A 22,807-nucleotide genomic window follows, 5' to 3' on the forward strand; every position below is an offset into this window, starting at 1 on the left:
GGCTATGAGGGGTGGCCAGTCCTCTTCTGGCTGTGCCGGGTGGAGATTTTAACAGAACATGACCAAGATGTTCATAGATGACCAGCAGGGTTTTCACATTCACACAATCTCTCTCTCATACGAACACACACACACACACACACACACACACACACACACACACACACACACACACACACACACACACACACACACACACACACACACTGCTCATGAATCTTTCATCAAGGAGCAGTGAACTGGGAATATGACTCTATAGACCCCCCCTCTGCCATGGTGCCCCCTGCTGTGACTGATTGTCAGTTCCATGCCCCTCTGAACCAAACGACCACTTTAAGTTCACACTCCGGGTTAATCAACCCTGTAAATGCAGGGTTCTGCTTCATACCAGTCGCAGGATTGGTTATTCTGCTTCCTTTAAGCTCACAGACAGTGACGTCTGATTCACCCTATGGGGCCGACCCGAACCGTACTGTGCTGCCCAGTACAGCTGGGCTTGTTCGGCTCTATAGTGTGATACAGGCATGCGTGAGCAGCCCCTTAGTACAGTGTCTTTAATAGAGATTGTCATCCCCTCAAGTGATCTTATCTAGGTCATGACAGCTTGATCCAGTGGGGCTGCAAAGCACAGTGATCATGGCTGCTAAAATTAGAATCAACAACAGATTAGAATGGGTTGGAATGGGGTTTAACCGTGTGGAACACTGAGGTATATCAAACTAGACTGAGGTGGATATGCATGTTTGTATTTGTGTCTGTTTGCTCCAAACACCTGTACTAATCCACTACTACACTAGTTTATGGTGAACCAGTCTTGTCATGCATGGTAAATGTGTTCCTTTGGCTCGTGTGTGTTGCACCTGTGTAGGTGGGCTGCTCCTGTGTTATGTGCTGTTTTTGTCTATCCAAAGTCAGAAGTTGCCCCTAACCACTGATACAGGATCAGATAGTATTTCACCCCTTTAATGGATAAGGTTATGATGGGGGTAGAGTAATCTGATCCTAGATCTGTGGTTAAGGACCAATGTCTACAGTTTTGTGTCTGTGTTTGTTTGTGTACTGTGCGTGCCCTTTGACCCCAGAGCGGCGGGCCTGCTCATCATCTGACCATGATGCTATAACACTATTGGCTTACAGTGGTGCTGCTCTTCTTCTTTAATACTGCTTGCCCCTCCTGGCGGACTACTGCTGCTGCTGTCTTCTTCTCTTGGGCACCGCACTCCTAGCCGTCAGGCAATGTATGGGTGACCCACGAGGAAATGGAGACTCTCGCAGCACCCTCCTCCAAAACGGTTAGTCCTTCCTGTCCTTTTACCTCTTCTCTCACTCACTTCTCTCTTTTCTTGCTTTCACTGCAGTGTTGAGACCTGTCAATGGCTGCTTTACTGAGGCCTGTACTGAGGACTGGGCGGCAGGTAGCCTAGCAGTTAGAGCATCGGGCCAGTAACCAAAAGGTCACTGGTTTGAATACCCGAGCCGACAAGGTGAAAAATCTGTCATTGTGCCCTTGTGTAAGGCACTTCACCCCGATTTGCTCCAGGGGTGCGTACTACTATGGCTGGGATTGTGAAACAACAAATTTCACTGCACCTATCTGGTGTATGTGACAATAAAACATATTTTTCCCCCTATAGGATTTGGAGGGTAGGGAGATTGTATAACAGTAGGATTGTTGATAATTTGGGTAGGATGCATCACATCACATCCATTCTCAGCTCTCCCTTTCATTATAATGGGTAAAGAAAAGCATTTTAATTGTAATGACTGGTGCACTGCCCTATATTTACCAGTATGTGTTGGTGTTACTGCTATGGTTCAGGGAGCTGCGTTGCCCTTGGGTACCATACTGTAGTTACCCTATATTACCCGTGTTCATGGTACGTTTCAGCCAGCTGTTGATTAGATACAGCACATGTCAAGACATAATGCTATTTTTTCCCATTAGCAATGTCATCCTTTTAAACCTGACAGTGATCAGCTGATTGTACATAGGATTCACCCTACAAGACTGGTGTAAGAAGCTACATCAAATCCGATACAGGTCTGCTAACTGATACAGTATGTTCCAAACATGTTCATTTGAAACCTATTGCTTCTGTCTCAAGATTGAAGCTTGCAGGATTATTAGTCACTGCAGGTGTCATTCATGTCATTCCCTAGGACACAGACAGCTATGTACTATACTGTATGTCAATCCCTAGGACACAGACAGCTATGTACTATACTGTATGTCAATCCCTAGGACACAGACAGCTATGTACTATACTGTATGTCAATCCCTAGGACACAGACAGCTATGTACTATACTGTATGTCAATCCCTAGGACACAGACAGCTATGTACTATACTGTATGTCAATCCCTAGGACACAGACAGCTATGTACTATACTATATGTCAATCCCTAGGACACAGACAGCTATGTACTATACTGTATGTCAATCCCTAGGACACACAGCTATGTACTATACTGTATGTCAATCCCTAGGACACAGACAGCTATGTACTATACTGTACGTGTAATAATGGATCTCTTTGAGCTTGAACATAAAGGTTATTCTTTGTTCCACTGTTCTCCCTGCCTCTAATACAGCCTGCATGTCAGGCACAATGAGGCTAATAGCCAACTCAGCACCATTGTACAGAGGGCGAACCACGGGGGAAAAGGCTCTCATTTGTGCCAGCCGTTTTGTGCAAGCTGGATTGGCCTAATGTGGCAGCAGCGCCCGTCTCCAAATCAGATGTAATGTGGCAGCAGCTCAGCCCAGGCCAGGACTAAAGGGATAACTGTGTTACTCTCCCATGGGGCCAGTTCAGTTCACACGCTAAAGGGGGGAAATCATTCTCCCTTCTCAGATTGCAGATAAATCCCACAGGCCACTTTCTCTCCCTCGAATAGTGATTTTTCATGCATATTTAGATGGAACTCTACTTTTAGATGTGAATAGTTTGTTCGGGGAATATATGCGAGGGAGAACATTTCTGTATGTTCTGAGGCCTTGGCTCTGGCTTGAGCAAGTCAACAGCCTCTGATGCTAGAGTAGAGACTATTGGACTGTAGATGAAGTCCAGTGACCTGTTGCTATTATGTTCTCATGCATAGTGCTACTGTTTCTTTTCCATGCCTGACCAATGACAGAGGTCCGGGGAGTCCGAGGAGGGGAGCTGGGCGCAGGTAAAGGATTTTTCGGTCTCTCTCATGGATTAGAACAATGGAATTGTAGGTTATTTAGAGTTACTTTAGTTGTATTATTTTATTTGTATTTTTTATTTAACTAGGCACACACCAGAGTTGTCTATGTGGCGACTTTTAAACTTCGGCAAAATGGTTTACAGATTAACAATGGTTTACAGATTAACAATGGTTTACAGATTAACAATGGTTTACAGATTAACAATGGTTTACAGATTAACAATGGTTTACAGATTAACAATGGTTTACAGATTAACAATGGTTTACAGATTAACAATGGTTTACAGATTAACAATGGTTTACAGTACTTAATTGTTTCCTTGTCATTATTGTCAGACTCTAGCGTATGGTGACATGAACCATGAGTGGATAGGGAACGAGTGGTTGCCCAGTCTAGGACTACCTCAGTACCGCAGCTACTTCATGGAGTGCCTGGTGGACGCCCGCATGCTGGACCACCTCACCAAGAAGGACCTCCGGGTGCATCTCAAAATGGTGGACAGCTTTCACAGGTACACCTGCTCTCCTCCTGCGTGATGAAAGTTTAGTGTTGAGGCTCATTTTGTGGTAATAAGTGCAAAATATTATTGTGTCTGTCTTTCTAAAAAATGGCTTTTCTCATGTTCCCATGTCTGTAGGACGAGTTTGCAGTATGGTATCATGGGTCTGAAGAAGCTCAACTATGACAGGAAAGAGCTGGAGAGACGCAGAGAGCACAGCCAGCATGAAATGAGAGGTACGTAAAGGAAAATTCCACCCAAAAACTGTCTTTAGGTATTTGTTTCATTAGTCCAAAATGTTTTGTTGTCAGCAATCAAGTTTTCGAGATACGTAACTTTCAAAAAACAGAAATCATCACTGTATGATGCATTTAGTATCATCCTGCAAAACTCAGGATCATATGATGCATTTAGTATCATCCTGCAAAACTCAGGATCATATGATGCATTTAGTATCATCCTGCAAAACTCAGGATCATATGATGCATTTAGTATCATCCTGCAAAACTCAGGATCATATGATGCAAAATCAATCATATGGGAATGATATCTGTGTTTTTAAAGTTATATACAGTATCTTGAAAACTTGATTAGTGACAAGCATAACATTTTGGGACTATATCAACAATGGACTAATGAAACGAATACCAAAATATCATTTTTGGGTGGACTTTTTTCTTTAGAGACTGTTCAAGGAACGATTTTTTTATTTTATTTTTTTATTTTACCTTTATTTAACCAGGTAGGCAAGTTGAGAACAAGTTCTCATTTACAATTGCGACCTGGCCAAGATAAAGCAAAGCAGTTCGACAGATAAAACGACACAGAGTTACACATGGAGTAAAAACAAACATACAGTCAATAATGCAGTATAAACAAGTCTATATACAATGTGAGCAAATGAGGTGAGAAGGGAGGTAAAGGCAAAAAAAGGCCATGATGGCAAAGTAAATACAATATAGCAAGTAAAATACTGGAATGGTAGTTTTGCAATGGAAGAATGTGCAAAGTAGAAATAAAAAATAATGGGGTGCAAAGGAGCAAAATAAATAAATAAATAATAATGAAGACCTTTGAGCTAAAATATATCTAGTAGTGTCTAATTACAATCTCGTTAGTAATCTGCTAAGGCAAATAATACTTGTGGAAGCGCACTTACTTTACAGTATGTATTGCATTCTATTGTGAAATATAGCCAAGCAGTGTCTACCTGAGCTAGGAGGTGATGGTCAGTAAGGACCAATATAGCAGAGCCCAGAGGTTTTCTTCATCATGTAACCAGACATGGAAAAATCTGTGTCTGTGGCCCAACACCCATGTTGTGTTTACTGTAATACCATGTCTGTGTGCCCCAGACGTGCTGGTGTGGAGCAACGAGCGGGTGATTCGCTGGGTCCAGAGCATCGGCCTAAAGGACTATGCCAACATCCTGCTGGAGAGCGGCGTGCACGGGGCCCTGGTCGCCCTCGATGACAACTTTGACCACACCAGCTTGGCGCTGCTCATCCAGATCCCCAACCAAAGCACTCAGGTCAGATCCTTCTGCCCCCCATCACGCTATAGCATTGTTACGCCACAAGAGGGCGATGCATAATATACTAGCACAACCACACCATAAGAGGAAGACGTTAACGTCTTCATTCCAAGAGTCCGTAGTCTTGTCTCTCAGAACTAAAAGCAAGTGAATTATGATGTTAAATTAAACAGTGTTTTTTTTATTTTTTATTTTCAGGACAGAATAAATTATTTAGATGATCGTCATTAGAAGTACACTTCAAACACATATTTTCATTTCTCAGTCTTTCCATCTCAAACAGGTCTAATAATACCCTGAGTGCCAGACCAGTAGGTCAACAGAGAGCTGTTTGGTAATCCAGAAAGCGTCTGGAGCCCCAAATAAAGAGACCTAGAACTTCCATTTCAAATGTACCTAATAAGACCAATTTACCCTTCCTCTCCTCAGGCACGTCAGATTCTGGAGAGGGAATATAATAACCTGCTAGCCCTGGGCACTGAGAGACGACTGGACGAGGTGAGTGACTCCTGTCACCCGGACAGCTAGCCCCGCTGTTACCATGGGTGATGGGCCGTGGCAGACAGACACACACACCTGGGTTTGTTGTCAATCATTACTCTGTTTTCCACCATCTCACTGCACCTCAGACCTGTCCTCAGTTTCCACTTCCCACCCATCACTCATTTGTCTCTCATATTGTCTTAGAGTTGGTTTGAGTTATAAATATAAATATAAGGCCTTGGGAAATTAGTCATATTTGTTAGCTACTATAAACACTGCTGTATATGCAGACACCAGCTGTTCTCAGACCAGTTTATCTCTAAACTCAATCCCTAACCTGTCCCTGTCTCTGTCTGTCCGTCAGTATGAAGATAATGACCTCCGGGGGCCATCGTGGAGGAGGCAGTTCCCCCCGCGGGACGTCCATGGGATTAGTATGATGCCCGGCTCGGCAGAGACCCTCCCCGCTGGCTTCCGCGTCACCACCGGCTCACACTCCCGTAGGCTACCCCCCGAAGGTGAGCTCTCCCACAGACCCCCTGCATGGCCAAGACCCCCACAAAGTAGACCTAACAATTCAACTAGAGCCTCCAGTCTAGGTCACTTAGCTTGGATGAATGTAAATTGCTAAAAATGCCAAATTGGATGGTAAAATTGCACTCATCAAACACTTATAAAAATGGCTAGCTGCCACAAAATGTATTTGATTAAGGTTGTACCTGGATGCAATTCATTACTGTGTTAGAGTTTGGGAGGGGAGGGGTCCTCTCGCCCCTCTCTTTACTTGGAGCTCTCTCCCCATCACTCTCTCTCTCGTCTATGGGTGTATGGGTGAAGCTCTCTCCCCATCACTCTCTCTCTCGTCTATGGGTGTATGGGTGGAGCTCTCTCCCCATCACTCTCTCTCTCGTCTATGGGTGTATGGGTGGAGCTCTCTCCCCATCACTCTCTCTCTCGTCTATGGGTGTATGGGTGGAGCTCTCTCCCCATCACTCTCTCTCTCGTCTATGGGTGTATGGGTGGAGCTCTCTCCCCATCACTCTCTCTCTCGTCTATGGGTGTATGGGTGGAGCTCTCTCCCCATCACTCTCTCTCTCGTCTATGGGTGTATGGGTGGAGCTCTCTCCCCATCACTCTCTCTCTCGTCTATGGGTGTATGGGTGGAGCTCTCTCCCCATCACTCTCTCTCTCGTCTATGGGTGTATGGGTGGAGCTCTCTCCCCATCACTCTCTCTCTCGTCTATGGGTGTATGGGTGGAGCTCTCTCCCCATCACTCTCTCTCTCGTCTATGGGTGTATGGGTGGAGCTCTCTCCCCATCACTCTCTCTCTCTCGTCTATGGGTGTATGGGTGGAGCTCTCTCCCCATCACTCTCTCTCTCGTCTATGGGTGTATGGGTGGAGCTCTCTCCCCATCACTCTCTCTCTCGTCTATGGGTGTATGGGTGGAGCTCTCTCCCCATCACTCTCTCTCTCGTCTATGGGTGTATGGGTGGAGCTCTCTCCCCATCACTCTCTCTCTCGTCTATGGGTGTATGGGTGGAGCTCTCTCCCCATCACTCTCTCTCTCGTCTATGGGTGTATGGGTGGAGCTCTCTCCCCATCACTCTCTCTCTCGTCTATGGGTGTATGGGTGGAGCTCTCTCCCCATCACTCTCTCTCTCGTCTATGGGTGTATGGGTGGAGCTCTCTCCCCATCACTCTCTCTCTCGTCTATGGGTGTATGGGTGGAGCTCTCTCCCCATCACTCTCTCTCTCGTCTATGGGTGTATGGGTGGAGCTCTCTCCCCATCACTCTCTCTCTCGTCTATGGGTGTATGGGTGGAGCTCTCTCCCCATCACTCTCTCTCTCGTCTATGGGTGTATGGGTGGAGCTCTCTCCCCATCACTCTCTCTCTCGTCTATGGGTGTATGGGTGGAGCTCTCTCCCCATCACTCTCTCTCTCGTCTATGGGTGTATGGGTGGAGCTCTCTCCCCATCACTCTCTCTCTCGTCTATGGGTGTATGGGTGGAGCTCTCTCCCCATCACTCTCTCTCTCGTCTATGGGTGTATGGGTGGAGCTCTCTCCCCATCACTCTCTCTCTCGTCTATGGGTGTATGGGTGGAGCTCTCTCCCCATCACTCTCTCTCTCGTCTATGGGTGTATGGGTGGAGCTCTCTCCCCATCACTCTCTCTCTCGTCTATGGGTGTATGGGTGGAGCTCTCTCCCCATCACTCTCTCTCTCGTCTATGGGTGTATGGGTGGAGCTCTCTCCCCATCACTCTCTCTCTCGTCTATGGGTGTATGGGTGGAGCTCTCTCCCCATCACTCTCTCTCTCGTCTATGGGTGTATGGGTGGAGCTCTCTCCCCATCACTCTCTCTCTCGTCTATGGGTGTATGGGTGGAGCTCTCTCCCCATCACTCTCTCTCTCGTCTATGGGTGTATGGGTGGAGCTCTCTCCCCATCACTCTCTCTCTCGTCTATGGGTGTATGGGTGGAGCTCTCTCCCCATCACTCTCTCTCTCGTCTATGGGTGTATGGGTGGAGCTCTCTCCCCATCACTCTCTCTCTCGTCTATGGGTGTATGGGTGGAGCTCTCTCCCCATCACTCTCTCTCTCGTCTATGGGTGTATGGGTGGAGCTCTCTCCCCATCACTCTCTCTCTCGTCTATGGGTGTATGGGTGGAGCTCTCTCCCCATCACTCTCTCTCTCGTCTATGGGTGTATGGGTGGAGCTCTCTCCCCATCACTCTCTCTCTCGTCTATGGGTGTATGGGTGGAGCTCTCTCCCCATCACTCTCTCTCTCGTCTATGGGTGTATGGGTGGAGCTCTCTCCCCATCACTCTCTCTCTCGTCTATGGGTGTATGGGTGGAGCTCTCTCCCCATCACTCTCTCTCTCGTCTATGGGTGTATGGGTGGAGCTCTCTCCCCATCACTCTCTCTCTCGTCTATGGGTGTATGGGTGGAGCTCTCTCCCCATCACTCTCTCTCTCGTCTATGGGTGTATGGGTGGAGCTCTCTCCCCATCACTCTCTCTCTCGTCTATGGGTGTATGGGTGGAGCTCTCTCCCCATCACTCTCTCTCTCGTCTATGGGTGTATGGGTGGAGCTCTCTCCCCATCACTCTCTCTCTCGTCTATGGGTGTATGGGTGGAGCATGTTGCTGACTGTACCTGTGTTTCCTCTGCTCTGGGACTGCTGCTCTGTGTGCAGTGCTCTATGAGGCGCTGGATGACAGTCCTGACGACATGTATTTGGACTGGTTTCAAGGTCAGATATACTGGAGCGATACCATGTGGCCTGCTGTTGGCCTGTGTGCCTTTACGCCCCCCAAAACTCCCCGGTTCCTGCTGTCCACCCTACCGTACCTCCTCTCTTCTCCAACTGTCTTCTCTCTCTACCTCTACTGCTCTGTTCCTCTGTTTCGTTCTGCTCCTGATGCCAACTACAAGGGTGGCCATTTGTTTGTCCAGGTTGTCCGTTTGTTATTGTAGACATATTGTGTGTCCAGTAATTGTTACTCAGGTTAGTGTTATTAGCACAGTAGTTGTTAGTTGCAGCCTCTGCTGCTGCACCCTTGAAGTTAAAGCAATGAATCCCCTTTGCATATGTTAGTTGAGCTATTTTAGTTTTATGTTAGTTGAGCAATGGTAGTTCTATGTTAGTTGAGCTATGTTAGTTCTATGTTAGTTGAGCTATGTTAGTTCTATGTTAGTTGAGCTATGTTAGTTCTATGTTAGTTGAGCTATGTTAGTTCTATATTAGTTGAGCTATGTTAGTTCTATGTTAGTTGAGTTATGTTAGTTGAGCTATGTTAGTTCTATGTTGGTTGAGCTATGTTAGTTGAGCTATGTTAGTTCTATGTTAGTTGAGATATGTTAGTTCTATGTTAGTTGAGCTATGTTAGTTCTATGTTAGTTGAGCTATGTTAGTTGAGCTATGTTAGTTCTATGTTAGTTGAGTTATGTTAGTTGAGCTATGTTAGTTCTATGTTAGTTCTATGTTAGTTGAGCTATGTTAGTTCTATGTTAGTTGAGCTATGTTAGTTCTATATTAGTTGAGCTATGTTAGTTCTATGTTAGTTGAGCTATGTTCGTTCTATGTTAGTTGAGCTATGTTAATTCTATGTTAGCTGAGCTATGTTACTTCTATGTTAGTTGAGCTATGTTAGTTGAGCTATGTTAGTTCTATGTTAGTTGAGCTATGTTAGTTCTATGTTAGTTGAGCTATGTTAGTTCTATGTTAGTTGAGCTATGTTAGTTCTATGTTAGTTGAGCTATGTTAGTTTTATGTTAGTTCTATGTTAGTTGAGTTATGTTAGTTGAGTTATGTTAGTTGAGCTATGTTAGTTGAGTTATGTTAGTTGAGCTATGTTAGTTGAGTTATGTTAGTTGAGCTATGTTAGTTCTATGTTAGTTGAGCTATGTTAGTTCTATGTTAGTTGAGCTATGTTAGTTCTATGTTAGTTGAGCTATGTTAGTTCTATGTTAGCTGAGCTATGTTAGTTCTATGTTAGTTGAGCTATGTTAGTTCTATGTTAGGTGAGCTATGTTAGTTGAGCTATATTAGTTGAGCTATGTTAGTTCTATGTTAGCTGAGCTATGGAAGTTCTATGTTAGTTGAGCTATATTAGTTGAGCTATGTTAGTTCTATGTTAGCTGAGCTATGTTAGTTCTATGTTAGTTCTATGTAAGCTGAGCTATGTTAGTTCTATGTTAGTTGAGCTATATTAGTTGAGCTATGTTAGTTCTATGTTAGCTGAGCTATGGAAGATGAGCTATGTTAGTTCTATGTTAGCTGAGCTATGTTAGTTTTATGTTAGTTGAGCTATATTAGCTGAGCTCTGTTAGTTCTATGTCAGCTGAGCTATGGAAGTTCTATGTTAGTGGAGCTATATTAGTTGAGCTATGTTAGTTCTATGTTAGCTGAGCTATGTTAGTTCTATGTTAGTTCTATGCTAGTTGAGCTATATTAGTTCTATGTTAGCTGAGCTATGTTAGTTCTATGTTAGTTGAGCTATGTTAGTTCTATGTTAGTTGAGCTATGTTAGTTCTATGTTAGTTGAGTTATGTTAGTTGAGTTATGTTAGTTGAGCTATGTTAGTTGAGTTATGTTAGTTGAGCTATGTTAGTTGAGTTATGTTAGTTGAGCTATGTTAGTTCTATGTCAGCTGAGCTATGGAAGTTCTATGTTAGTGGAGCTATATTAGTTGAGCTATGTTAGTTCTATGTTAGTTGAGCTATGTTAGTTCTATGTTAGTTGAGTTATGTTAGTTGAGTTATGTTAGTTGAGCTATGTTAGTTGAGTTATGTTAGTTGAGCTATGTTAGTTGAGTTATGTTAGTTCTATGTTAGTTGAGCTATGTTAGTTCTATGTTAGTTGAGCTATATTAGTTGAGCTATGTTAGTTCTATGTTAGCTGAGCTATGGAAGTTCTATGTTAGTTGAGCTATATTAGTTGAGCTATGTTAGTTCTATGTTAGCTGAGCTATGTTAGTTCTATGTTAGTTCTATGTTAGCTGAGCTATGTTAGTTCTATTTTAGTTGAGCTATATTAGTTGAGCTATGTTAGTTCTATGTTAGCTGAGCTATGGAAGATGAGCTATGTTAGTTCTATGTTAGTTGAGCTATATTAGCTGAGCTCTGTTAGTTCTATGTTAGCTGAGCTATGGAAGTTGAGCTATGTTAGTTCTATGTTAGTTGAGCTATATTAGTTGAGCTATGTTAGTTCTATGTTAGTTGAGCTATGTTAGTTCTATGTTAGTTGAGCTATATTAGTTGAGCTATGTTAGTTCTATGTTAGCTGAGCTATGTTAGTTCTATGTTAGTTCTATGTTAGCTGACCTATGTTAGTTCTATGTTAGTTGAGCTATATTAGTTGAGCTATGTTAGTTCTATGTTAGCTGAGCTATGGAAGTTCTATGTTAGTTCTATGTTAGCTGACCTATGTTAGTTCTATGTTAGTTGAGCTATATTAGTTGAGCTATGTTAGTTCTATGTTAGCTGAGCTATGGAAGATGAGCTATGTTAGTTCTATGTTAGCTGAGCTATGTTAGTTCTATGTTAGTTGAGCTATATTAGCTGAGCTCTGTTAGTTCTATGTTAGCTGAGCTATGGAAGTTCTATGTTAGTTGAGCTATATTAGCTGAGCTCTGTTAGTTCTATGTTAGCTGAGCTATGGAAGTTCTATGTTAGTTGAGCTATATTAGTTGAGCTATGTTAGTTCTATGTTAGCTGAGCTATGTTAGTTCTATGTTAGCTGAGCTATGGAAGTGGAGCTATTTTAGTTCTATGTTAGCTGAGCTATGGAAGTTGAGCTATGTTAGTTCTATGTTAGTTGAGCTATATTAGTTGAGCTATGTTAGTTCTATGTTAGCTGAGCTATATTAGCTGAGCTATGTTAGTTCTATGTTAGCTGAGCTATGTTAGTTCTATGTTAGCTGAGCTATGTTAGTTCTATGTTAGTTGAGCTATGTTAGTTCTATGTTAGCTGAGCTATGGAAGTTCTATATTAGCTGAGCTATGTTAGTTCTATGTTAGTTGAGCTATGTTAGTTCTATGTTAGCTGAGCTATGTTAGCTGAGCTATGTTAGTTCTATGTTAGCTGAGCTATGTTAGGTCTATGTTAGCTGAGCTATGTTAGTTCTATGTTAGCTGAGCTATGGAAGTTGAGCTATTTTAGTTCTATGTTAGCTGAGCTATGTTAGTTCTATGTTAGCTGAGCTATGGAAGTTGAGCTATTTTAGTTCTATGTTAGCTGAGCTATGTTAGTTCTATGTTAGCTGAGCTATGGAAGTTGAGCTATGTTAGTTCTATGTTAGCTGAGCTATATTAGTTCTATGTTAGCTGAGCTATGTTAGTTCTATGTTAGATGAGCTATGTTAGTTCTATGTTAGCTGAGCTATGTTAGTTCTATGTTAGCTGAGCTATGTTAGTTCTATGTTAGCTGAGCTATGTTAGTTCTATGTTAGCTGAGCTATGGTAGTTCTATGTTAGCTGAGCTATGTTAGTTCTATGTTAGCTGAGCTATGGAAGTTGAGCTATTTTAGTTGCCCTGTAAAAGGAGGTTTACATAAAAGAATCATACAGATTTATGATGGATAAGATGGATGTTTTACAGTTGCCGGTTTGTGTCGCTCCTCGCCCTGTTGTTAAAAGAGGACGCTGGTCAAAATCTTCACGTTTTCAAGGGAATAAGATGTATTGAAACTTGCGTCTGTGATTGTGGCCCAGTGAGTTATAGCTGAACTGTAGTGCAGCAGGCTGCATTATGCCAGAACTCACTCCGGAATTATGGACGCAACTTCTGATTTAAGTCTATCGCTGACATCCGATTGCAGGTTTTGACCAGAGTTCTTCTCTAACACTCTGTCCCCAGTGTAATCGAGCTGCCTTCTTGTATCTGCCTCTATCTGTGGTCCCTGGTCTGTGGTGGTGATGACATTAACAGACTTGTTCCTGTACGAGGTGTGATTCACTCAAAATGGCCACGTGCACTCCTCCTCTGAGTGTGCGATGCAATGTGCCTTGGCTTTGCTAGCTGACATTTTGACTAACCTCGTTCCCGTGTGTGGTGTGTGTGTGTGCAGTGTGTTGTATCCACAGTATGGTCTACTGTTCTCCTAGCCCTTATCAACTGGTTTAGAGTCCGTTTTGTTTGTCTCTCTCATTTGTTTGTCCCTCTCACAGTGGGCAATGGGAGCTGATCCTGTGTCAGTTGTTATGGGCATAAAGTAAGTTGGATAGCATTATCTACTGACCCTGGGCCCACTCTGGGTGTTGAAGCTAAGTGACTAACTGACGGGTCTCTGTCTCCCCCTACAGTTGGACCCTTAGCAGTGCAGCGTCTGGACAGCTCTACAGTGAGGACCTACTCCTGCTGAGGGAGGAGAAGAGAGACTGTAAGCTGTAAGTCACACACATTATCCCTGTACAAGCTATCAGTTGCGCATACATACATGCTCACGCACAAACTCTCCCTCTCTCTTACATCTGTCGTTCTGCTCAGGGACAGCAAATGACTGTGAGAAATTGGAACGGGGTGAGAGGGTAACTTGTCTTTACAGATAACCATGTTTGCTTGTAGAGGAGAGTCCCTGCTCTAGTGCAGGCACTCATGATCAGATGATAGGAGTCAAAGGCAGCAGCATGAGGCGGCCTCACTCTGTTGTCCCTCCTTTAATCTCTGTCCAGCACAGACAACTACAGCCACAGAACACATGGAACTGTATTCCACATCAGGTAACTGATGCAAGCAGTAGAATCAGATTTTTTATTAACTGATAAAAAATACACCTTGTGGAACAGCGGGGACTGTGAAGAGACACACACAGGTAGTATGGCGGTAATATACATGTTGTATTGTAGATATGTAGTGGTGTAATACTGTTATATGATGTACTGTTTTATATTTTTTTCATGTGTGATGTAAGTGCCTTCATGTGTTTGGACCCCAGGAAGAGTAGCTGCTGCCTTGGCAGGAACTAATGGGGATCCCTAATATATACATGAATACCCCTGAATGCCAAGGTAGAGAGATATATGGCAGCTACGTCTCAAATGAGATGTTACACAATTAGTAATGTCAACAATAATTCCCATGTGATCAAATCCATGTTTATGAAAACTGCACTGTCACTGTGGATAAAGCTTCACAGTGGCACAGTGTAAGTAAACCATACCCCCTCTCTTTCAGGTCCAGCTACTGTATGTAGAGAAGATCTTACTGTACCTTGGAGCTGCTGGACGGGTCCTCCTGCCTGGAACAAACATTCTGACGAGACGCACTGCCAAGAAGCACCCCCCTACCCACCCACCCACCAAAAAGAGAGAGAGGGGGGGGGGGGGGGCAGCGAGGGGTGCCTCCTGCCAAGCCGCCCCCCCTCTGCACTTACGAGTCAAGGCCCCCTGAAACCTGGGCAGCAGCTGCCGGTGCTACTTTCCTTCAATCTGTCCTGTTGTCACCGTTTCTACCTTTTACATGTACAATAACTTGTTGAAGCATAATGTACTGTGTATTTCTTCTACCAGGAGATGTGTAGGTTATCTGTAAATTAATATAAATATGAGGTTTTTAAAATATATATATATATAAATATATACACATCTATATTACAAAAAAGAAAAGATATTCAGAGTTTGTGCAAATAACCCCCCCACTTCCCATTTCAAGTCCATGACCTTGGTTAAAATATGCTGCTCTTTGAACATTTCTCCATCATTCCCTGAGAGACCATTTTGTACATAGTTATTTTCCATTGTGCAGGGAAACGTGTGTTTTCACCTTGGAGAGACTGTCCATCTGGTCGCCACGTGACCTCCCCCCCAGCTGGTAAATCCTGCCCTCTAGTGGCGTGTACAGCCCCATGTATCCACGTCACCATCCACCAGCCACAGCCCCTCACCTCACAATCATGACGAAGCCCATCTCATAGCAAAGCATTCTGGGAGGAGGACACAGAAACGCACTGTGACGTCTACTGATGATGTGACAAGCACTTTGATACAACCACAGAAACTGTGGACTACAGCCACAGACTAAAAGTTAGACTCTACTCTGAAGCTACTCAGCTCAGAGATCAACTAACAGCAGGAACACTCTTCATCAGATGATCTCACTCACCTATAGTACCTTGACCATAAAGCCATACATGAATAAACTCAAGCTGGACATTTTTTTATTTTGCCGTGGGGTCCGACTCAGCATCGCTGAGAAATAACTGAAAGACAGACTGCTTAACTCATTGTGCGTAGAGTGTATATGAACATGTCGAAGTGAGGTGAATTTTAATGACAAACCTGTTGCTTGCTGTGACATTGGTGTAATTGTAAACTTTTTGTTTTTGTCTGAGTTGCCAGGGAAACCTATTGTACAGCCCTCCTACCTGTCTTTGAGTTATTTCTGCTGGAGTACTCGATCAGGTTTGAATTTTTTGTTGACTTTTACATCCTCGATTTGCACAAACAAAGAATCATTTTATTTTGTGTCCATTTTTTATTCATTGCTAATTGTATTTTGGTCAAAACTAAGTGGTGATCAATCAAATTTTCATTGCCAATAAAAAAAAATACTGTCAGTGAAGTAGCTGGTGAAATGACTATTTTTCACTCATTGCTTCACTTCAGAGCTCTAGTATGAAGAGTTCATTCATCATATTAAACTATAAGATATAAACTAAACATGACAATTATTTTATTTAACTAGGCAAGTCCGTTAAGAACAAATTCTTATTTACAATGATGGCCTACCGGGGACAGGGGCTGGGCTTTAAAAAATAAAAATGATATATATATATTTATATAATATATGACAAAACACACATTAACATATGAATGTATCAACAAGGTAGATTGGATGATAGATGTAGGATGTGGAACACCAGAATATCCACTCCAGAGCTCAGTTCTGGCATCATTAGTGCTTTAAGCGATATTCCGTTGACTACTAAATGGTTATGTTAAAGTAATATGAAGGGATTTTGATTTGTACGGTTGGAGTTTGTTGAAGTCTGTAAGTAGGTATGAAGTAAGCTTCATTAATACGGTTGGAGTTTGTTGAAGTCTGTAAGTAGGTATGAAGTAAGCTTCATTAATACGGTTGGAGTTTGTTGAAGTCTGTAAGTAGGTATGAAGTAAGCTTCATTGATAGTGATAAAATGTTGGCAGCATGAGGATTGAACCCAAACTGAAGCTAAGTTATGAGGTGGGACACCCTTCCAGCGACTGCAGGGGCCTGTTCAGGAGGACATAACCTAACAGAATGTTCAGATAGAAATGTATTGTGTAGAACAAAAATGACTGTCTATCACATGGAATAGGGAATCGTGTCAGCTCTATTCAGTCTATTTCTAACTATAATGTTCAGTGTTTAACGTACCTGAATACACCCAGAGCTCAGATGTTTTCCTGGACCCAAATTGCTTACCAGTTTTTAAAATCTCAATATCAAATCACTTCTGGTTAACAATTAAGTACCTTACTGTAATTGTTTTCAATCAAAAATAAACAAATACCTTAGCAAAAAGATATTTCTCAAGCAAAACTTTTTCTAGGACTGTCTGGGAGTGGCCTGAGTGGGAATGGGAAATTCTCACTCCATCCCAGGCCAAAACTCCATCCCAGGCCAAAACTCCATCCCAGTCCAAAACTCCATCCCAGGCCAAAACTCCATCCCAGGCCAAAACTCCATCCCAGGCCAAAACTCCATCCCAGTCCAAAACTCCATCCCAGGCCAAAACTCCATCCCAGGCCAAAACTCCATCCCAGGCCAAAACTCCATCCCAGGCCAAAACTCCATCCCACCAAAACAGGATGACATTTCAGGCAATCTTTTTAAACAGCTCTACCACTAAAAGGGAATGATCATTTTCACAATATTATTCCAACCTCATAGTGTGGAAATATTAAACACACGAAAGTCAGTTTGACTGCACTGGGCCTTCAATAGACCAATAAAGAGAGTTTCAAACCTCTCTGCCAATAACCTGCAAGTTTTCAGGTTACATAAATATATCCCTCCTATTAGGCCTGTCCAGTTAGGGCCCTCACTCAGACCACTCCCAGACAGTCTCTTTGCTAAGAAGCTATTTTTGTTTATTTGTAACTATTTTAATTGAGAAGAATCACAGTAAGGCAGTTAACTTTTACCCAGACATTTAAAGAGGCTGCATTGCACCTTTTAAAATCACTTTCAACTGAGATTCTGTGAAACCCACACTTCAACTTTCTTTTGTCAATGGAGATGTCGCTTCTTTAAATAATTAACACAATGCATTATGGCTGTTTGAACAATATTGGTCACAGCGTTTCTAAACCCAGAGGCGTAACATCGTGAGTCTTCTGGGAATGCTTGCGAAACAAACTCGGCAGACCAGACCTGGGTTTGAGAAGACAATGGGAGAAGGGAAAAATGCTTCCTTCGTTGTTTTCTCCAAATCTAAAAGCCACACCAAGAGTCAAGACAATGTCTTAAGTCGCTGGGACTGTCATTTTTACAACCTCATGGAGGACCTCATGAAAGTGACAAACTGACACTTTAATTTAATTTTCATCTAAAACAACTTTAAATCGGGAGGACTGCCTTTTAGAGGTCCACGGATCCACCCGTACCCGAATCACAGTACCGAGACCCGATCCGGGACCTGAGAGTGTCCGGATCCAGAATTCGAAATAATGTCACGTGTCTGGGTCGGATCTGATATGATTGTCTTGGGTATGTGTAATTTTACCTGACTTGTCCAGAAGGGCCTGTACAGATCCGAACACGACTGCTGCAGTAGGGAGAGCAAGAAACTGTATAACAGATCCGAACACGACTGCTGCAGGAGAGAGAGCAAGAAACTGTATAACAGATCCGAACACGACTGCTGCAGGAGAGTGTAGTATGATCTAAAATAAAGACGCACGACCAAGAGGTTCTAGCTCCAGCCTGTTTATTAACCTAACCCTTGCATGTCCTACATAGGTACGGATGCCCCCAAGGGACATCCTACTACATCTTCCCCTCTCCCATGAACAAGAACTCAACATGCATAACCACTGAAGCATAACTGAAATGCAATTTGTAAACCAGTAATATTCTCTAACATGCTACTTCCCATCCTGAAACAGTATGAAAGCATTAAATCACACAGTATGAACATTAACTTAGGTACAGTCTCTTTTTGCTGGGTATGTTCCCCAGCAGTATGTTTTCTCTTCACGTAACATAGTCTTTCAGCCACTCGGGTGGCTTCACATCCCTTTTTGGGCGCGCTTGCGGCTCTGTGAGCATTCTCTCTCCTTCACCCTCTTTTTGTGCATTTTCTGTGGCCTCGGTCTGTGTGGCTGGTAGATCTGGAAGAGCTCTGAGGTGTGTTTTGTTCCTTCGTACCTCTTCTGAGCCTGTGTCCACCACATAGGAGCGTGGGGCATTCGCTTTCCTCAGCACTATTGCTGGTGTCTTTGAGTTTGTAATCCACAACCTTCGGTCAGCTCTGGCCTCTCCTTAGCACGGTGTCTCCGTTTGTTTCAGACGTTTGTCCCTTTCAGCGAAGGCCTTTCTGTTAGGCCATCGGGGTTTAAGCTGAGCAGGCAAGACAGGCAATGGGGAACGCAGCCTCCTGCCCATCAGGAGCTCGGCAGGCGACGGCCCATGATGCAGTGGTGTAACTCTGTAAGCTAACAGAGCCCTGTATGGATCCTTGTTCTTTTTCAGCAGTCCCTTGACTGTTTTCACAGCTCTCTCTGCCTCACCATTACTCTGTGCATGGTAGGGGCTACTGGTCACATGTATGAAGTCATATTCTGCAGAAAAAGAGCTCGCAGAGAACTGGGGAGCGTTATCTGTAACCAGGACTTCAGCGACCCCTTGCCTGGAAAAAATTGACTTTAATCCATTGATAACACCAGCTGATGTGGTTATGGGTGTCTTTGCTATTTCAATGTATCTTGAGTAGTAATCTACCACTAGCAGATAAGTGTCATTTTTCCAATAGAACATATCTGCCCCTACCTTTTGCCATGGCCGTTTTGGCAGCTCAGTTGCCATCATTGGCTCCGGATGACAAGGTTGACATTTTGTACAGACCTCACACTGGGCCACTAGCTTGGCAATCTGAGTACTCAGACCAAGCCACCACACTGGCAGCTATTAGCCTATTATAGAGCGGGTTGGTTGGTCGCTGTCTCTAGTCAATTCAATTCAATGGGCTTTATTGGCATGGGAAACATATGTTAACATTGACAAAGCAGGTGAAGTAGATAATATACAAAAGTGAAATAAACAATAAAAATGAACAGAAAACATTACACAGTTTCAAAAGAATAAAGACATTACAAATGTCATTATGTATATATACCGTGTTGTAACAATGTTGCAAATGGTTAATGTACAAAAGGGAAAATAAATCAACTTAAATATGGGTTGTATTTAAAGTGGTGTTTGTTCTTCACTGGTTGACCTTTTCCTGTGGCAACAGGTCCCAAATCTTGCTGCTGTGATGGCACACTGTGGTATTTCACCCAGTAGATATGGGAGTTTAATCAACATCGGGTTTGTTTTCTAATTCTTTGTGGATCTGTGTAATCTGAGAGAAATATGTGTCTCTAATATGGTCATACATTTGGCAGGAGGTTAGGAAGTGCAGCTCAGTTTCCATCTCATTTTGTCTTCTATTGAGAGCCAGTTCTGCCTACAGCGGCCTTTCTCAATAGCAAGGCTGCTCACTGAGTCTGTACATAGTCAAAGCTTTCCTTAAGTTTGGGTCAGTCACAGTGGTCAGGTATTCTGACACGGTGTACTCTCTGTTTGGGGCCTAATAGCATTCTAGTTCGCTCTGTTTTTTTGTTAATTCTTTCCAATGTGTCAATTAATTATCTTTTTGTTTTCTCATGATTTGGTTGGGTTTAATTGTGTTGCTGTCCTGGGGCTCTGTGGGGTCTGTTTGTGTTTGTGAACAGAGCTCCAGGACCAGCTTGCTTAGGGGACTCTTCTCCAGGTTCATCTCTCTGTAGGTGAGGGCTTTGTTATGGAAGTTTTGGGAATCGCTTCCTTTTAGCTGGTTGTAGAATTTAATTAGCTGGTTTTGGCATTCTGCTCTGCTCTTTGGTGTTTGAACACAGAGACTATTTTTGCAGAATTCTGCATGCTGTCTCAATTTGGTGTTTGTCCCATTTTGTGAATTCTTGGTTGGTGAACGGACCCCAGACCTCACAACCATAAAGGGCAATGGGTTCTATAATTGATTCAAGTATTTTGCCAGATCCTAAATGGTATGTCAAATGTTATGTTCCTTTTGATGGCATAGAATGCCCTTCTTGACTTGTCTCTCAGATCATTCACAGCTTTATGAAAGTTACCTGTGGCGCTGATGTTTGGGCCCAAGGTATGTATAGTTTTTTTGTGTGTTCTAGGACAACAGTGTCTAGATGGAATTTGTATTTTTGGTCCTGGCGACTGGACCTTTTTTGGAACACCATTATTTTGGTCTTATTGAGATTTGCTGTCAGGGCCCAGGTCTGGCAGAATCTGTGCAGAAGATCTAGGTGCTGCTGTAGGCTCTCCTTGGTTGGTGACAGAAGCACCAGATCATCAGCAAACAATATACATTTGACTTCAGATTCTAGTAGGGTGAGGCCGGGTTCTGCAGACTTTTCTAGTGCCCTCCCCAATTCGTTGATATATATGTTGAAGAGGGTGGGGTTTAAGCTGCATCCCTGTCTCATCCCACAGCCCTGTGGGAAGAAATGTGTTTTATGTCTATTTTAACCACACTTGTCGTTTGTGTACATGGATTTTATAATGTTGTATGTTTTTCCCCCAACACCACCTTCCATCAATTTGTATAGTCTCTCTCTCCCTCCTCCCAGTGTCACTCGCTCACATTACAGCCTTTCCCCCGCATGGTAGAGCAGCACCTCTCTCCCTCGCTCCTCCCAGTGTCACTCACTCACATTACAGCCTTTCCCCCACATGCTAGAGCAGCACCTCTCTCTCCCTCCTCCCAGTGTCACTCACTCACATTACAGCTTTTCCCCCGCATGCTAGAGCAGCACCTCTCTCTCTCCCTCCTCCCAGTGTCACCCACTCACATTACAGCCTTTCCCCCGCATGCTAGATCAGCACCTCTCTCTCCCTCCTCCCAGTGCCACTCATTCACATTACAGCCTTTCCCCTGCATGCTAGAGCAGCACCTCTCTCTCTCCGTCCTCTCACACTTGTAAATGACTTGCGTCTTCCCTCACTCGGATCGGGTCTGGATCCGACCAGGTCTATTTGCAACGGATCTAGTTGTCCTTGGGTCTGTTTGTAACGGTCTCTATAATTGTATTATTTATGCATCTCAGGTCCAGGTGGGAAAGCCCCAGGCCCATTTCTTGAAGATCTCTACTGCCTTTGATTTAACTCCTGCACATGCGCAGTTCGGCGCGACACGGCCATTAGACCAGATGAGATCGGCTACAAAGTGTGATCTGGGATTTCTATTGGAGAGGCAGTTTCTGCCTATCTTTGATATTGGTACCCATTACTGGTAACACCATGAGGATATGACAAACAGGCTTTAAACTGCATAGCGGTTGTTTTGGTGGAGTCGGAGGTGAAACTGAGTTAGAGCTGTTAAATGCACAAGCAGCTCCTGGCGTTATACCTAAGGTGGACATTGCCATTGTCTGCACGAAGTCGCATTAAGAGAAACATCATGCAGCCTTGTTTACAAGTTGGAACACTGGAATGTGAGATGGCATCTACACCTTGATTAGTCTGATAGAAATCCTCCTTATTTCATTTGAAGGATTTTCAATTTGAGTGTCCGTATTTCTATATAGCCTACTTTCTCCTTCTGAACTTCTAACACCAGTGGGATGGGTGTGGTTTGTGACAACGATCAAGAGCAGCTTCTCACCAATTTTGACAGCTCCAACGCAGTTCCACCTCCGACACCGCCAAAACAGTTATGCGGGTGTCGGCTCTCGCCGGTTAACACTCGATCTGATTGAATCTAGGCCTTACTCAGAGAATTGAACGTGTTCTGTAGCTATACCAAGTTTTTTCACATTTTATTGCACAGTGGTAAATATACTTCACATTTTCACAATATTGTTAACCACTGTTCAAGGTCTACCATCAAGTTATTTCATGTCATTTCTTGCCCTGGCTATTCAATGTCACCCCCACACAGAGGTAGTGACACCCATCTCTCAGAATGACTGTTCCCTTTGGGTAATGTTAGACAGTGCAACTGTTAAGTTTACAATTGGGAGTGTCTTCAGTGGAATAGTGAAGATACACTGTGACCGGTTTGCAAATCTGCTTGTGCTATAGTCAACTCTTGTTGTGCCATGTTCGTTGTCACGCCAACAAAAGTCAGAGGAGTAGGCTAAAGTACATACAGCTCTTGCAACCTGGCTGTTTTCTGTCTAGTCACAAGAACAGTTCTAGTCCACCCTTCATGGTAGACTCTGCAATGTCTGCAGCATAGGTAGAGGGTTAGAGAGTCACTGTCCAGCGGGTCTCAGCTCCTGTTTCACCATCTTCTCAATGTCCTTGTACACATCTGGGTCCTCAATGGTAGGGGATATCTGTGGAGACAGACACAGTCTTCCGTACTACTAGTAGTAGTAGCAATATTTTCTTT

At 43.5% G+C, this 22,807-nt stretch overlaps 2 protein-coding genes across 13 annotated transcripts in view; one reads left to right on the forward strand and one right to left on the reverse strand.

Annotated features, from left to right (window-relative positions):
• LOC109864522 (liprin-alpha-2) overlaps positions 1-15,774 on the forward strand; it is a 223,912-nt gene extending 208,138 nt beyond the window's left edge. For 5 of the 7 annotated variants that reach the window (XM_031798037.1, XM_031798041.1, XM_031798040.1 and 2 more), the window contains exons 23-31: positions 1,227-1,292; positions 3,138-3,173; positions 3,528-3,703; positions 3,830-3,927; positions 5,047-5,222; positions 5,655-5,723; positions 6,073-6,226; positions 13,518-13,601; positions 14,389-15,591. In XM_031798037.1, coding sequence (XP_031653897.1) covers positions 1,227-1,292; positions 3,138-3,173; positions 3,528-3,703; positions 3,830-3,927; positions 5,047-5,222; positions 5,655-5,723; positions 6,073-6,226; positions 13,518-13,576 — 834 coding nt within the window. In that variant the 3' untranslated portion in view covers positions 13,577-13,601; positions 14,389-15,591. Of the gene's footprint in view, positions 1-1,226; positions 1,293-3,137; positions 3,174-3,527; positions 3,704-3,829; positions 3,928-5,046; positions 5,223-5,654; positions 5,724-6,072; positions 6,227-13,517; positions 13,602-14,388 lie in introns of all 7 variants that reach the window. The other 2 variants (XM_031798036.1, XM_031798044.1) reach the window with 2 other exon arrangements.
• A 6,428-nt stretch (positions 15,775-22,202) lies between these two features.
• acss3 (acyl-CoA synthetase short chain family member 3) overlaps positions 22,203-22,807 on the reverse strand; it is a 32,074-nt gene continuing 31,469 nt past the window's right edge. For 5 of the 6 annotated variants that reach the window (XM_020509432.2, XM_031797525.1, XM_031797524.1 and 2 more), the window contains one exon: positions 22,203-22,751. In XM_020509432.2, the coding sequence (XP_020365021.2) occupies positions 22,668-22,751 (84 nt within the window). In that variant the 3' untranslated portion in view covers positions 22,203-22,667. The remainder of the gene's footprint in view (positions 22,752-22,807) is intronic. The other variant, XR_004204196.1, reaches the window with a different exon arrangement.

This window comes from Oncorhynchus kisutch, linkage group LG19, assembly GCF_002021735.2.
Source record: "Oncorhynchus kisutch isolate 150728-3 linkage group LG19, Okis_V2, whole genome shotgun sequence".
Lineage (NCBI taxonomy): Eukaryota > Metazoa > Chordata > Actinopteri > Salmoniformes > Salmonidae > Oncorhynchus > Oncorhynchus kisutch.